Source organism: Triticum urartu, chromosome 7 (genome assembly GCF_003073215.2).
Source record: "Triticum urartu cultivar G1812 chromosome 7, Tu2.1, whole genome shotgun sequence".
Taxonomy (NCBI): domain Eukaryota; kingdom Viridiplantae; phylum Streptophyta; class Magnoliopsida; order Poales; family Poaceae; genus Triticum; species Triticum urartu.
In genome coordinates this window covers 557,873,172-557,888,044 of record NC_053028.1, presented here as the reverse complement: position 1 = coordinate 557,888,044, position 14,873 = coordinate 557,873,172, and the positions used below count along the sequence as shown (strand labels likewise).

The 14,873-nt window shown below is 49.4% G+C and overlaps 1 protein-coding gene across 1 annotated transcript; it reads left to right on the top strand.

The window, feature by feature from the left end:
* The first annotated feature begins 6,101 nt into the window (after positions 1 to 6,101).
* On the top strand, positions 6,102 to 14,255 carry LOC125524961. The gene is made up of 3 exons (XM_048689987.1): positions 6,102 to 6,365; positions 13,539 to 13,735; positions 13,817 to 14,255. The coding sequence occupies exons 1-3, from the start codon at positions 6,309 to 6,311 to the stop codon at positions 13,917 to 13,919; spliced, it is 357 nt and encodes a 118-aa protein (XP_048545944.1). The 5' UTR covers positions 6,102 to 6,308; the 3' UTR covers positions 13,920 to 14,255.
* Positions 14,256 to 14,873: the final 618 nt, after the last annotated feature.

The window sequence follows — 14,873 nt, the reverse complement described above, 5'->3', positions numbered from 1 at the left end:
AGTGACTCTTTGTTGCATATTGAGGGATAGTTATATGATTCAATTATGTTATTATTGTTGAGGGAACTTGCACTAGTGAAAGTATGAACCCTAGGCCTTGTTTCAACGCATTGCAATACCATTTACACTCACTTTTATCATTAGTTACCTTGCTGTTTTTATATTTTCAGATTACAAATACCCATATCTACTATCCATATACCACTTGTATCACCATCTCTTCGCCGAACTAGTGCACTTATACAATTTAACATTGTATTGGGTGTGTTGGGGACACAAGAGACTCTTTGTTATTTGGTTGCAGGGTTGCTTGAGAGAGACCATCTTCATCCTACGCCTCCTACGGATTGATAAACTTTAGGTCATCCACTTGAGGGAAATTTGCTACTGTCCTACAAACCTCTGCACTTGGAGGCCCAACAACGTATACAAGAAGAAGGTTGTGTAGTAGACACCAGTGAGCACATTAATGGTCTACTCAGGAAGTTTTGGTGGGGTAGCAAAAGAGGAGAAAGGAAAACGGCTTGGGTGTCATGGAATACAATGTGTAAGCCTAAATTCATGGGAGGAATGGGTTTTAGAGATATAGAACTCTTTAACCTAGCTTTGCAAGCCCGACAAACCTGGCGCCTGCTACAGGACCCCGACTCTCTAAGCGCAAGGGTGCTCAAGGCACGTTACTACCCACAAAGCAGCATCCTTGAGGCTTCATTAGGTAATTATCCCTCTCAGGTTTGGCGCTCTATTATGGAGGGTAAGGAAATCCTAGCACTTGGAATCATCAAAAGAGTGGGGACAGGTGAGCATACTGACATCTGGAGTGATAAATGGATACCACGTGACTATAAGCTGCGGCCTCTGTGTGCTTTGAGGGCTGATCCACCGCTCCAGGTGTCGGAGTTGATCGACTCGGTCACGAGGACGTGGAACAAACATATGCTCGTCAAACATTTTGTTAGCCCTGACGTGGATGCTATTTTGGACATCCCGTTGAGCTCAAGGTTGCAAGATGATTTTTATGCATGGCACTATGACAAGCGAGGCATCTTCTCGGTCAAATCAGCGTACAGGATGTTAACGGGTATAAAGTATCAACGGGAGGATTGGATAGATCATGGCGCGAGCACATCCGATCAAGCCTCGACCAAACGGGATTGGACCCACCTCTGGAAGACGAGGGTACCGTCGAAGGTCAGGGTGTTTACCTAGCACCTCGCACATACCTCGTTGCCAACTGGGGTTACTCGACATCACCGAAATATGGCAGACACAGCGGCTTGCCCATTATGCAATTCCCAGGAAGATACATGGCGCCACTCTTTGTTTGACTGCCGTATGGCTCGTTGTGTGTGGGCACTAGGTGAAGATGACGTACTGGAACATGTCATTTCTAATAGATCTCCGGATCCCAGGCTGTGGTTGTTCTGGTTGTTTGAAACGTTAAATGAAGAGGAGCTTGCAAAAGTTTTGATCACTATGTGGGCTATATGGTGGGCGCGTAGGAGAGCTATCCATGACAATGAATTTCAGAGCCCGCTGTCAACTTGGTGCTTTATCACGAGGTATCTTCAGGACCTAGAGATTGCAGTGAAACGGGAAGTGCCGATCGCTTTGTCAGCTGTCGGGACCTGGCCTCGGAACAAACATGGCTTCCACCGGAGGAAGATGCAGCAAAATTCAATGTGGATGGAGGTATATCGAGGCAGGGCCATGTGGGGGCAGCAGCGGTGATATGCAGAGACAAGGATGGCCTGTTCCTGGGGGCTTCGGCACTGGTTTTTGACGGTTTGAACGATGCGGCCGTTCTGGAGGCACATGCATGCAATGAAGCTCTCGCCTTGGCTACGGACCTGCATCTAACCCGTTTGCTGATTGCCTCCGACTGTTTGGAAGTGGTGAACAGGATAGAAACAGCAATGGCGACACACTATGCATCGGTGTTACATGAAATATCGGAGAGGAGAAGGGATTTCCACCATGTCAAGTTCAAGTTTGAACATAGAGAGAATAACTTCGAAGCGCATGCACTGGCGAAAGCGGCATCTTCTCTTGCTGTAGGCCGCCACATTTGGCTAGGGACATTACCAAACATTATTTGTATTCCGATGTTGATTACTACTTAATAAAGTCACTAGTTACCCGTCAAAAAAACCACAAATCTTGATAGTCCACACAGTCTTTCAAAAATGCTAGACTTACATAGACCATCTATGTAATCCTACCAAACTTCTTTCTATCCAAACCAAACATCCCCTGATTTTAGGGTGGGCTCATGCACCCCACTAATGCCCAATTAAACATAGCCAAATCAGTACATAACCCCTCTGAGGACGTAGCCACCCGTATGTAACTTGTACTAAAGTTGCAACTTCCTCTTGGTGGTTCTCACCAAGCTAATGTATTTTGGGACGTACACATCTCTGGTCTCTAAACCATCGACCCACGGAAATTTTCCATGAACATCGAAAACACTGACATTAGTCATGGCCGTTTCTATATGCAAGTAAAAGTAATTGTCCTAAGTTACAAAGACCAAAATTCATTGTTATGTGAGTGTATCAGTAAGTTCATTTGCATGACTTAATGAAAACAAGATTTTGTTTTATTTATTGGTTGTAGTTTATAACTATGAAATGTTTTATGTGTGAAGTAACTACTAAAATATAGTGAAAGAATATACGAATTATAGCCCAACTAAAGGCACATGGGCCAAAGGACAAAAGCTTATCTAGATTTACCCTTCCACCTCCTTTCTTTATGAATATGCTTGGTCATTTGTCAAGGATCCCTAGGTTTTATGTAAGGCCCCCCATGAGCATTTAAATCACTCACTCACAAGTAAACTCAAGAGGAGGGTCACTCTCCCTTACTAATTTTCTCAGGAGAGTTAGGAAAGCTTAGATTCGAAGTCCAAGGGACCTTCTAAGGCTTGGACGAGTCTGGAGTTGCGGGCCAAAAGTGGTGACACTCTAAGTGTTTCGTGTGGCTGGCATCACCCTCGACAACCCTTCCATAGGACGTAAGTCGCACTCCCATGAGCCGGTTGAACATATTTAGAAAAAACACCATTGTACCGCTTTGTATAAGTTTGTTTTAAGCACCCCGCCTACTAACTCTAACCAATCTACTAAGGATGCCCCTAATCAAAAGGTTGTTGTATGCATTTGAAAAAAGTTTGCATATTTTAGAAAAGTTCACGTGTTTTGAAGAAAAGGTTCATGAATTAAAAAGAAGTTCATAAATTTGAAGAATGTTTTCAAATTTGAAAAAATCATGTAATTTAAAAAATATATTTTTTAAATTTTGATAATATTTCATAAATTGAAAAAACGGAAATAAAAATAGAAAAAGAAGAAAAAAACTTGAGAGAAAAAAAACCCAAAAAGGAACGAAAACCATATAGAAAAACGGAATAGAAAACCCGGACCGGAAGCTTCTCAAAACCGACTTCGGAAGCTTTTGGAAGCTGGCCATAACCAGGAACTAGTTGACGAGCACTCCTCTGGGGAGCCTCACAACGATCACTTGGCGATGGGTTGAGAGCGCGCCACTTGGCGCGCTCTCACCCGCCGCTACGTGTCACGCTCTGGGTGCTCTCTTCGGATTTTATTTTTTTATTTTTCCGCATGCGTTTTTGGCTTTTAAATGGTTTTTTCAGGTTTTTTTTACTTTTTTGTTTTCCAGCGGTCTTCCTTAGCATTTGGACAAAAAAACCGAAAAACAATTGTGTGAAAAAATGTGTTTTTTTCTTCCGAGAGAGGCACCGGTTTTTCTTTCGCTAGAGGCACAACCATGTCTCTCAAAAACGAAAAAAACGCGTTTTCCTTTCCTTTTCCTTCCGCAATAGGCACTGTTTTGCTTTCGCGAGAGGCATGGCCGTGCCTCTGGAAATGCAAAAACACGTTTTCATTTTTTTCTTCTGCGAGAGGCATGGTCGTGCCTCTTTCGGAAAGGGAAAAAAACGTGCTCTCGGTCTGGTTTTTTCGTGAAAAAAAGTTCATCAAATTCTATCAACATGAGATCTAGTTTTAAAGTTCTCGACGCGCGGAATCTAATAATAAAAACGATTCGAGATTTAGACGCATGATTTAAGAGATAAAACATTTTAAATAAATAGATGTACGAAAAAAAAGAAAACTCCCTGGTTGCGACGAGTGACGCGCATGCAATGCGCCAAGTATGTCACTCATCATAACCTGAGGAGATGAAATTGATCTTTAAAAGGAGTACTTGTTAATTAGTGATTTCGTAAAACCAGAAGGAGGTTGTCGTTCGAAAACTCTTAACGGGTCGGCCAATTGGATCGGCGAAAATGCCTGTAACTATCGCTACAGGCGCCAAATAAGGTTTGACCATCAGGTTTCAGTTTTCATCCGGCGAGCCGCTGGCAAAGATGGGCTTTTAAATTTTTTTCTGGCCCATATCCGTTGCGTTCGCTGGCGTCGCAAGGAGACCTATCTCCTCTCCTCTTCATCTAAAAAAAAGGGCGCTTATAGGCTCCGGCGCATCGGCCGAATCGTTCGGCCGGTCGAGCCCCAGCCACCCGATATTACGATTAAGAGCTGTCAGATTTGACCTCCTTACTTTGTCCTTCTCCTGGTTATTCCCCTTCGATCAAAATTGCAACGGGCCACAGCGACGTCCGACGCCCCGCTATCGCCCCACGACAAAGGTTGAAGCACCCCCGCGGCGGCCCCGTCGCCGATCGGCGCCCTCGCTGGCCGTCCTCGTCGCCGGTCGCCGCCCTCGTCCCCGGCTTCACCCATGCAACAGCTACGCTCTCTTCTCGCTCGAGCCCCCGCTACCACCACTCGCCGGGCGGCGCTCAAAAGCCTCGCCGCTGCCGCTCGTAGCCTCGCCGGCGCCGCCACTCGTAGCCTCGCCGGCGCCACCGCTCGTAGCCTCGCTGCCGCCATGTACATCAGTGGGAGCAAATTCCATCGCTGCTCACAACAAAAAAGGGCTCCGGTTGTAGCAAAAAATATCGCCCCAGGACGCCGCTCGTGCTCTGCAGGCCGCCGCCGGAGCTGGAGACGACTACCACGCGACTGTGTCGATGCATGCTCGAACTGATCACCAAGGGTGCTACAATCGTGGTCATAAAAAGCTGGAACCGACCGCCAGGAAAGTTGCAACCGGCCAGAGCAGTAGTGGAAGCCGTGATGCTGTCACCGTCGATGTTACAAACAGTATGTACAAAAGCTGGAACCGGCAACGTAATTTGTTTCGACGGCGAGAGACTGCCAGACGCCGATTGCTGGAACCGTCAGCGAAAAAATGTCATGACCATGCTGCGAGGAAGCTGCAACTGGCAAAAACAATGGCGACGACGCTGCTTCAACCTAGAGCGCAGAAAAAATTGCTACAGAGAGACGCCATGGCCATCGTCGAGGAAGAAAAGCCAGTTCCAGCAATTTCATGTAAACGGGTTGAAACTTTTTAAATGTAGGGTTGAAGCTTTCATGTAAACAGTTGCTGCTTTTTTCATTTGGGCAAGAAATCGATAGTTGAAGCTTTTTTCCACCGTCAACGTTTGCTACACGGGTTGCACGAATGATGGCCACCAAACATCACCATTAAGATAGATTTAGCAAAAACTCGCTGGTGGTAGCAAAAGACAACGACATTTGCAACAAAAAATCATCGTTGTTGTTGTCCCGGGTGCATCTCTGTCATGAATTGATGTAGCAAATTTCTTCGTCAATTGTAGCAAAATCCGACGATAGTTGCAGCAAAAAAATGTTGTCCCAGTCATCTGCACGAACGCCGGCCACCAATCATCACCATTAAGAAAATGGATGTAGCAAATAAACACGCTGGTCGTAGGAAAAGACAACGGCAGTTGCAGCAAAAAACAGATGTAACTTCGTCCGTCTACAGTTGTAGATATTTTTCTCACCTCACAGCTTGAACGCTTGGTGAAAATAGAGCTGACCGAGTAAACGTGGTGGGCCAAGGCCACGTGATGGACTAAGAAAAAAAACAACGTGGAACGGAGGGGCGGGAGTGCTGTATCGCGAGCGGCGTGCGCGGGACCCATCGAAGCTTTGACCGGTGCACCGTTTGTAAACATTTCCCTAAAAAAAGTCTCCTCTCTTCTCTGCTCTGGATACTGGAAGCTGCGGGAGCGGCGGGGGACCTGTAACTGAATCCAAACACGGATCGACCTCCGGTACCGCGCAAGGTCTTGCCTCCTGATTACGTAGTATATATGCAGCAGGGCTGGTAAATTGTTTCATCGGCTGGGCCGAGCAAATCGTTCGTGGGGGCATCGCAGATTTTTGTACAGCGCCACGCCTCGATCCGCGATGGCCTTGCGGGTGTTGCTGAAGAAATCCTACTCCGGGCTGGCCGGATCTTTCTCGGTACGTATACTCCGCCTTCTGATTCTTATGGGACGGAGGGATTAGTATCTAGCGGATAGCTGCTTTATCCACAAGTAGATTAAAACAACATAAGTTGAAGGCTTGACACACATAGGTATATAAATGTGGATTTTGTAATACATGCGTTAACATGTGCTAAACCAAATTATGCGTACCCGACACAAAGTTATTTGAATTGCTTTTAATGATAGCACTTGAACGCTTCCGCTTAGCGATCTACAAGGGTATGTACATCGCAGAGTGCAAAAATCGCCCGAGGTGCCTGATCTGCGGTGAGGTCGGGCATCGGGCGAGGTGGTGCGGGGTCAAGGCGCAGGCGCAGGCGCTCGGAGGCGCGGGAGGGGCGGAGTCCGTGCTGGTTCCACCTCCACCGCCGGCGGGCCCCTCTCCTCGGGCCACTGTTCGTTCTGCGATGGAGGCTCCGGCGGCTGACCCTCAGGCTCGGCGCGGGCTGGTCATGGCCACGGCGCGGAGGACGGCGGCCATGGCGGAGGCGGAGAGGAAGCTTTCAAGATGCGCGGTGGTGGCGGTGGTGGTCGGAGCGCCACTCCCCTTCGAGCTCGTCGACGTCAAGAGGGCCCTTGCACTGCGGTTCCGAATCGATGAATCCGCAGTCAAGGTCTCGATGAGGGCTCTGGGGGAGCTGTTGTGGATCTTCGAAGACCCGGCGATTCGCGACGCGGTGATTGGAGGCTAGGGTCACCTAGTGCTGGGGCGCGTTGCCTTCATGGTAGCGCCGTGGTCGCGGTTCCGGAAGGCCTCGCCGGCGCGGCTGCTGTACAAGGTGCGGGTTTGCTTGGAAGGGGTGCCTGAGCATGCGTGGGATGTGGACTCCGTCGCCCCGCTGTTCGCCCCTTCCATGCTTATCGAAGGGGTCGACGAGGAGGTCCGGAGTGAGGAGGAGACTGGTTGCCTGCGCCTGTGGGTCTGGATGGATTCGGTGGAGAAGCTCAAGACAAGAGGGATGCTGCAACTTGAAGAGCCAAGGGAGTCGGGATCGCCTGGGATGCACTATCCGGAGCTCAACATATTCGAGGAGGTGCCTCCGAGATGGGGGAAGGTTGGCCTGCCGGGGCACCCGGTGCTCATCCACCTCGACCACGTGGTGGACTTCTCGCGGCCGCCGTCGCTGAGCCCGGGAAGCGAGATGAGCGACGATAGTGGGATCAGTGGTCTGCCGTCGGAGGATGGAGTGGTGCCGGATTGGCCGGGAAGATGGGGCTATAGAGGGTTCCTCAGCTACGAGGATGGTGACTTCCCACCGACTCCGCCTAGGCAGTCGGCTCACTCGCGGCTGCGCTTCCCCGACAATGGAGGCAGCGGTGGCGGAGGGGGAGGAAGGAGGACGTATGGAAGTGGAGAGGGTTTCCGTCAGGCTAGTGCTGGCTTGCGACAAGGTGGAGCCGTCCGGCAGCGGGCTGTTGCGGGGAGAGGACAGGCGGGGCACGATGGCTCTGGCCGACGGAACTCCGACTCGTCGACGGTGCCTCTTGCGCCTCTGATCGACGCCGGTGAGGTCCAGGGCGCGTGGTCCGTGGTAGACCCCTTCCTCGGGTCTGATGATACCCCCATGCTCTCTGATCAGCAGGGCTTTGATGGGGTCAACAGGGGTCAAGAAGGGAAGGAGGCACGGGCTCAGAAGGAGATGGCGGAAGAAGGGGCGGACCAGTTTCGTGAAAGTCTGCAATCTCTGGTCACCACCCTGGCGGCTGGTGCGGGGCAGCCTGATGCAGAGGAGGCAGGGCTCGATGAGGAAGGGGGGACGACGAGCGGGGGAGAAGAAAAGGACGTGCATGGCCTTTTCCATGCAGAGGGCCCCACTGGCACATGTGCCCGAGTGTCGGTGGTGGACCGCCAAGAGGAGGCTGGGGGTGATGAACAAGCGGCCCTGTTCGGACCGCATACGCCGCGCGGTAGCCCAGGAGGAGGGGCGTGGAAGCCCAGGAGGAGAGGGGCTGGCCAGGACTGGCGGGTTGCTGGAGCGGAGCTGAATGTGGATGGTGGGCCGATCCAGGTTGGGCCGCCAACTGCCAGCGGCCGCCTGGTGTTGGCCCAAGAGGGGGTGCGGGGCTCTTTGGGAGCGGGGAAGCAGGAGGTGGAATCAGCTGATCCACTCAGTCTGTTCCTCATCTCTTGCTCCTCCTCCCCACCTGCGCCGCTGCTGCCCCGCCCTCCGGTCGCCAAGGAGCCGGCGGCGCTGCTGGCGGTGAAGCCCTCCAAGAGAAGCAACGGAAGGCTGGCAGCTAAGCCGACCGCGGGGTGGTCAACAATGGACAAGGTGCAGCTGGTCCTGCTGAAGAAAAGTGACATCTGGGCGGGTGAGGCGCCGACAGTGGCGCCGACGGGGGACGATCTGCTCAAGTACAGAGAGTTGTACAAGAAACCGTTGTCTGGGCGGTTCATATCAATGATTGAGGCGCTGATGGATGCTACCAGCGGCGGGAAGGGGGCAAGGCAGGGAGGGCCGGTGGCCTGCGCCTGAAGATCCTTTTCAGGCTCTGTATCGCTGGGTTTTTAGCCAGGTTTCTATGATAGTTCTGCCTTTGTATCTTGTGGTTAGAGTTTGGGTGGAGGGATGGGAGTTTGGTGTTTGCTCCGGCAGTTTATGTTGCGGCTGTGAGGTAGTGCTGCCATGGAGATGTGTTGTTGCTGAGTTATCCCAGTTTGATTTATGGATTGCACCTATCTGAATTGGAATGTGAGGGGGATTAATAACCCTGCGAAGAGAAGGGCTATTCAGATTTTCGTTGCTGATCTTAAATGCAGTATTGTCTGTTTGCAAGAGACAAAGATTTGTGACATGTCACGCAACATTGTGGCGGAGACGCTTGGGCCGCGATTTGCTGACAGTTTCATTGCGCTGCCTGCGGATGGATCGAGAGGGGAAATACTCATTGCTTGCTCAGAGGATTATGAGATTGAGGTGGAACCACTCGCGGCTGGGGATTTCTCGATCTCGGGGACAGTTAGGAGAAGGGCCGATGGTTTTTGCTGGTCGATCACCGGGGTGTATGGGCCTCAGCAAGATGATGAGAAAATCCGGTTCATTGAGGAAATGAAGAGGACCAAACAGCACATGCTGCCAAGATGGATGATGATGGGGGATTTCAACCTGATCGTGAGAGCCTCTAATAAGAACAAAAATAGCGTCAACCTGAGGATGATGGGCCGGTTCAGGGCAGCCATTGACGAGATGGAGTTGATGGAGTTTCCCCTGCTTGGAAGGAGATTTGCATGGTCAAACGAACGTGGGAATGCAACTCTCACAAGGATTGATCGGGTGATGGTTTCCAGCGAGTGGGAAGCGGCGTTCCCTCACTACCAGCTTACCCCGGCCTCAACAAATATATCCGACCATTGCCCGCTGGTTCTCAGACCGATGGATGCATCCCATCACAGCGCGTTTAGATTTGAGAACCATTGGCTCAAGTGCCCTGATTTTGATGCAATTGTTGCCCAGGCATGGGGCATAGAGGTCCAATCGAGGGACCCCATTAGGGTGCTCCACACAAGGTTGTCAAGGACTGCGAAGGCGCTGAGGGCGTGGAACAAAAGCAAGAAGAGATGGGTTGTTTTCATGTCGGGGCTGGCGAGCGAGGTGATCTTCCGACTTGACCTTGCCCAGGAGGACCGGGACCTAACTGACGAGGAAAGGCACCTGCGGAATTTACTCAAAGCCAAGCTGTTGGGATTTGCGGCGGTGGACAAGGCCCGATGGAGGCAGAAATCAAGACTGACGGAGATCAAAGAGGGAGATGCCAGCACCAGGTTTTTTCACATGCGGGCGAGTGGCCGTCGGCGTAAGAACCACATATCGGTCCTCTTGGGAAGGGAGGGGCCGGTCATTGACCATGCTGGAAAGGCTAAGATTCTGAAGGAGCGGTTTAAGGGACTCATGGGATCATCGTTCGGGCGCGCTCAAACACTGAACTGGGAGGAGTTGGGACTGCCGCGTAGACAGCTGGATCACCTGGAGGGGGCGTTTACGGAGGCCGAGCTGCTCTCAGCGATCAAAGAGACCCATGGCGAGAAGGCGCCAGGCCCCGACCGGTTCACGGGGGCCTTCTTTAAGAGAGCCTGGCCGGTCATCAAGCAGGATTTACTTGCGGCTGTTAACTGTGTTTACAATCTCAGAGGGAGGAATTGGGATCTGCTCAACACGGCAAACATCGTGCTAATCCCTAAGCGGGACAATGCTCAGGACCCCGGAGATTTTCGGCCTGTGAGCCTCATGCACAGCGTTCCAAAGCTTGTAAGCAAAATGCTCGCCGCTCGGCTGGCTCCAGAGATACACAACTTGGTCACACAAAATCAGAGCGCCTTCATTCGAGGAAGGTCAATCCAGGACAATTTTCTCTATGTCAAGAATGTGATAAAAGCGGCTCACTCGACAAAATCACCGCTTGTGTTCCTTAAGCTGGACGTGGCCAAGGCCTTCGACTCAGTATCCTGGGAATATTTGTTAGAGGTGATGGAGGCAATGGGGTTTGGACAGAGATGGAGAGACATGATTGCTCTGATATTGGCGTCGTCCTCTTCTTGAATACTGTTGAATGGAACGCCCGAAGCGCATTTTCTCCATCTCCGTGGCCTGAGGCAGGGAGACCCGCTGTCCCCTCTACTTTTCATCATTGCTATGGAACCACTGCAGAGACTGCTTGTGATGGCAACAGAGAGGAACATTCTGAAGCCACTAGGGACGCGGGTGGCACGTTTCCGGGCCAGTTTCTATGCGGATGATGTGGCCTTGTTCATCAACCCGACACATGAGGAGATGTCCGCTGTCACTGCCATCTTGGAGATGTTTGGAAATGCATCGGGTCTCAAAACAAACCTGAGTAAATCGGTGGCATACCCAATTGCTTGCTTGGACAATGACCTGCAACAGCTACTAGGGCCTGCTAGGATTTCCCAAGGATCCCTCCCCTGTCAATACTTGGGGCTGCCCCTGGGAGTGCATAAGCCGAAGAGGATTGAGGTGCAGCCGCTAATTGATAAGATTGCCGGTAAGCTGTCTTTAAGGAAAGGCCGGCTTCTGAACAGAAAGGGCAGATTGGTTTACACAAATTCGGTGATCACGGCCACGGCAACATACTTCTTGACTGCTTTTCCCCCTGATAAATGGTTTATCAAGAAGGTGGATAAGTTGAGGAGAAATTTCCTTTGGGAGGCGGACGATACAAACATTGGGGGGCGAAGCCTTGTAAACTGGACACAAGTGTGCTCCCCAATAAAGAATGGAGGGCCGGGGGTGAAGAACATTGAATGTTTCAGTCGGGCCCTCCGACTGCGATGGGAATGGTTTCGCTGGGCTGAGGAAGACAAGCCATGGAAGGGATCGCCGACGCCATGCGATGAGAAAGACAAGCAACTGTTTGCGAGATGCACTTCGATCCTGCTAGGGGATGGGCGAACGGCTGCTTTCTGGACGGACAGATGGCTGAATGGAGAAGCCCCCTGCATGGTCTTTCCAGAACTGTATCAACTAGCCAGGTTCAAGAAGATATCGGTGCGGGAGGCGCTCCACAACAGAAGATGGATGCATGGACTGCCGAGAATGACAGGGGAGGAGCAGCTTAACCAATTCGTGCGGCTCTGGGAAGAGGTGCAATTGCTGCATCTCATGGACAACAAAGACCAAATCTGCTGGAACCTAACTGCAAACCTACGCTACTCAGTAGCCTCTGCTTATGATATACAATTTGTGGCAAGAGTGGTCAAACCTGATCTGGCCAAAATATGGAAGAGTAAGATGGAGGGGAAGATCAAGTTTTACCTATGGCTGTTGATCCAAAACAGGAACTGGACCGCCGATCGCTTGCAAGCAAGGGGATGGCCCCATAATGCAATGTGTGTTCTGTGTGACCAGGAAAATGAGACGGCGGATCACATCACACTAGGCTGCTGTTTTGCCAAAGTGGTCTGGATGCAGTTCCAAGGAGGCACTGGGAGAATGGCAATAGAGGTTCCGTCGGCTGCAACAATTAGGGAATGGTGGGCCAGCCTATGTGAAGGCAGGGGGACAAAGGAGAGGAACAAGGAGCAAATCACGTTAGCGGCCTACATTGCTTGGAACATCTGGAGGGAAAGAAATAGAAGAATTTTCGAGCAAAAGGAGCTGACGCCGGTTGCACTTGCTGGAATGATAAGAGATGAGGCTCGAGTTTTCTACGAGGCCACTAGCCCTGTGACAATAGAGGGCTGACCGCTGGAGGAGGAAATTGTCTCCCCCAGCTCTTTTTTGTTGGTTTTCTTCCTCCTTTTTGCCCCTGCTTTTTGAGGGCCACCTAGGCTTCCTGCCTGGCCGAGTTGGCGGCTGCCGGCAAGGCTATCTGCCTTGGCAGACTGCATGTTGTAATGACTTTCTCTACTCTTCTTAAATGCAAAAGCAGAGCTCCTGCTGTTTCACGTCAAAAGATAGCCATGTGATATAACTCAAAACAAAGTCACTTGACATAAATTAAAATGTACTGTACTTTTCTAAATGCTGCAAACTGCTAAACGTCCCTCGGTTTTTAGTGCCTAAATGGTTTTGGGATACATGTCGTTTTTAAAGCACTCTATATCAAAACACAAGCTTAGTTGTTGTTATTCCGTTCAGTCTATCTGTCAAACTGAATAATATATAGCCCATGCTGCAGATATCTCTATTTCTTTTTTCCACGCGATATTAGCAAATTGATGAAATTTCCTCCATGTGATATTATGAAATTTCCTTCCATGCTGGTTTCAGGAAGGGGTGTTGTGTCTCTCAGTAATGCTTTTTAGTGGAGTTCTCCATCCTAGACTGGCGATCCCCAATAACATTGGGCTCCATGGCTTTACAAGTTGCTAGATTACTTGCTTCATTTATGTATGTTTTAGAAGCTGTAGCACAGGTTCGTTCTAGGATTAACTGTCGCCTAGGTTTGGTTCTTGGATTAACCTGGTGCTTCTCACCTTCTGAAGTGAATGCTTGAGTCCTGTATAATTTGCAAAAGAAAAAAAAATAGCGGAACCTATAGTTATTTTCTCTCTCTCTAAATACTGCAATCTTGCACTTCAGAAATAATCTGATTTCTTGATTCGGCAGCGGTATCTCCTTTCTCTTGGTTTGGGAAAAAATAGTAACTTTAGGTGCATGTTCTGACTTCTCATCCTGTCTAATCATAGGCAGCAAGGTACTTGAACACTTCTCCATGTCCTGATGAGCTTGTTACAAGAAGCTGCTCAAGAATTGGTGTGAACTCAGTAAACATAAATCACATCATGAAGTCAGCATCTGTGCGTCCAGCTATAGGGGGCGGGCAAACTTTCTCTTCCAAGACGACCACCAGTGGCAAACCTTCAATTGAATCACAGATCAAAGCGTAATAATCATCAATCATATGCAGTTATAATTTTGTAGGAAGTTGCTCACTTCCTCAAAAGTTTTTCTTTCTATCCTACAGGAATGGAGATGCGTTTCGAAGGAAAATAAGGATTACTTCCAATGCATTTGTTGCTTTCGGCGTTCTGTATTGTGGCGCACTTATTCATAAACGTTTGGATTAAAGATTAAAGACGCTGGTGCCAGGGTTGTGGTGGAAACCCTCGTACTCCAGATAGAGCAGAGAGGGATGGAGTCATTATGAAGGACGTCAAAGCTTAAAAAGGTGTTGGGTTCTGCTATGTAAATAGAGATGTGTAATAGAGTTGCTCATTAGTTGGCTTAAATTGCTAGTATGAGTTGCATTGTTAGTTCTTTATATGTCTACTAGACAATTATGTTTTCTTTTGAGGGTACTCCTCTGTTAAACAGAGAGAGTACCCTTTATAGTGTTATAATGCGGTCGTTCAGATGGGTACCACATATGTCAACCTTTATTTGTGTACCCATATTTATATCGGATATTCCCTCTGTTTACAAAAAATTAAAACATCTTATATTTGTGAACGGAGGAAGTATTTGTGAGCAGAAAGAGTTTTTCTTATGTCAACACTATTGTGTTAATGCTATAAAGTTTCTCTTTACTCTTTTTTTGAGAGAGAGGTTTTTGATGTTGGTACTTAGCCCAGTAAATTGAATTGGTATTTGGTCTGGTCCGGGAATTGGAGGACCAAGCGGTAGGCAACCTCTGCTGGCGAGTCCGGTTCAAGGGTTGCAGAGCGGGAGCATCGTAGACGAAGTAGTCGATCATGCGAAGATATAGAAAGTAAGTTGACACATAAAAGTAGGGGAGAGCCGAAAGTAAAATTTTGAATTTCTCAGCTTGAGCTCAATGCTCATGCCGTGAACAGTAAAATTGGGAAAAAATAGTCTGATTTATTTAACATACTTTAAGGAATGTTTAAAGTGCATGCAACATTTTATCATGAAATCACATTGGTGGAAGTCGTGATGTGCTGCCTCCGGTCTCAGTAGCGACGTGGTTCAGCCTAGGTGGCGAGTGTAACACCCCGGATGTAACTTTCCATAATTGTAACTCCAACCCTTGCCATTTCCGGCTATGTGATATGATATTTTCT

Coding starts and splice junctions, on each gene's coding strand:
- LOC125524961 (XM_048689987.1), top strand. CDS start 6,309: ATGGCCTTGCGGGTGTTGCTGAAGAAATCCTACTCCGGGCTGGCCGGA. Junction 6,366..13,538: donor GGCTGGCCGGATCTTTCTCG/GTACGTATACTC, acceptor GTCTAATCATAG/GCAGCAAGGTACTTGAACAC. Junction 13,736..13,816: donor ATTGAATCACAGATCAAAGC/GTAATAATCATC, acceptor TCTATCCTACAG/GAATGGAGATGCGTTTCGAA.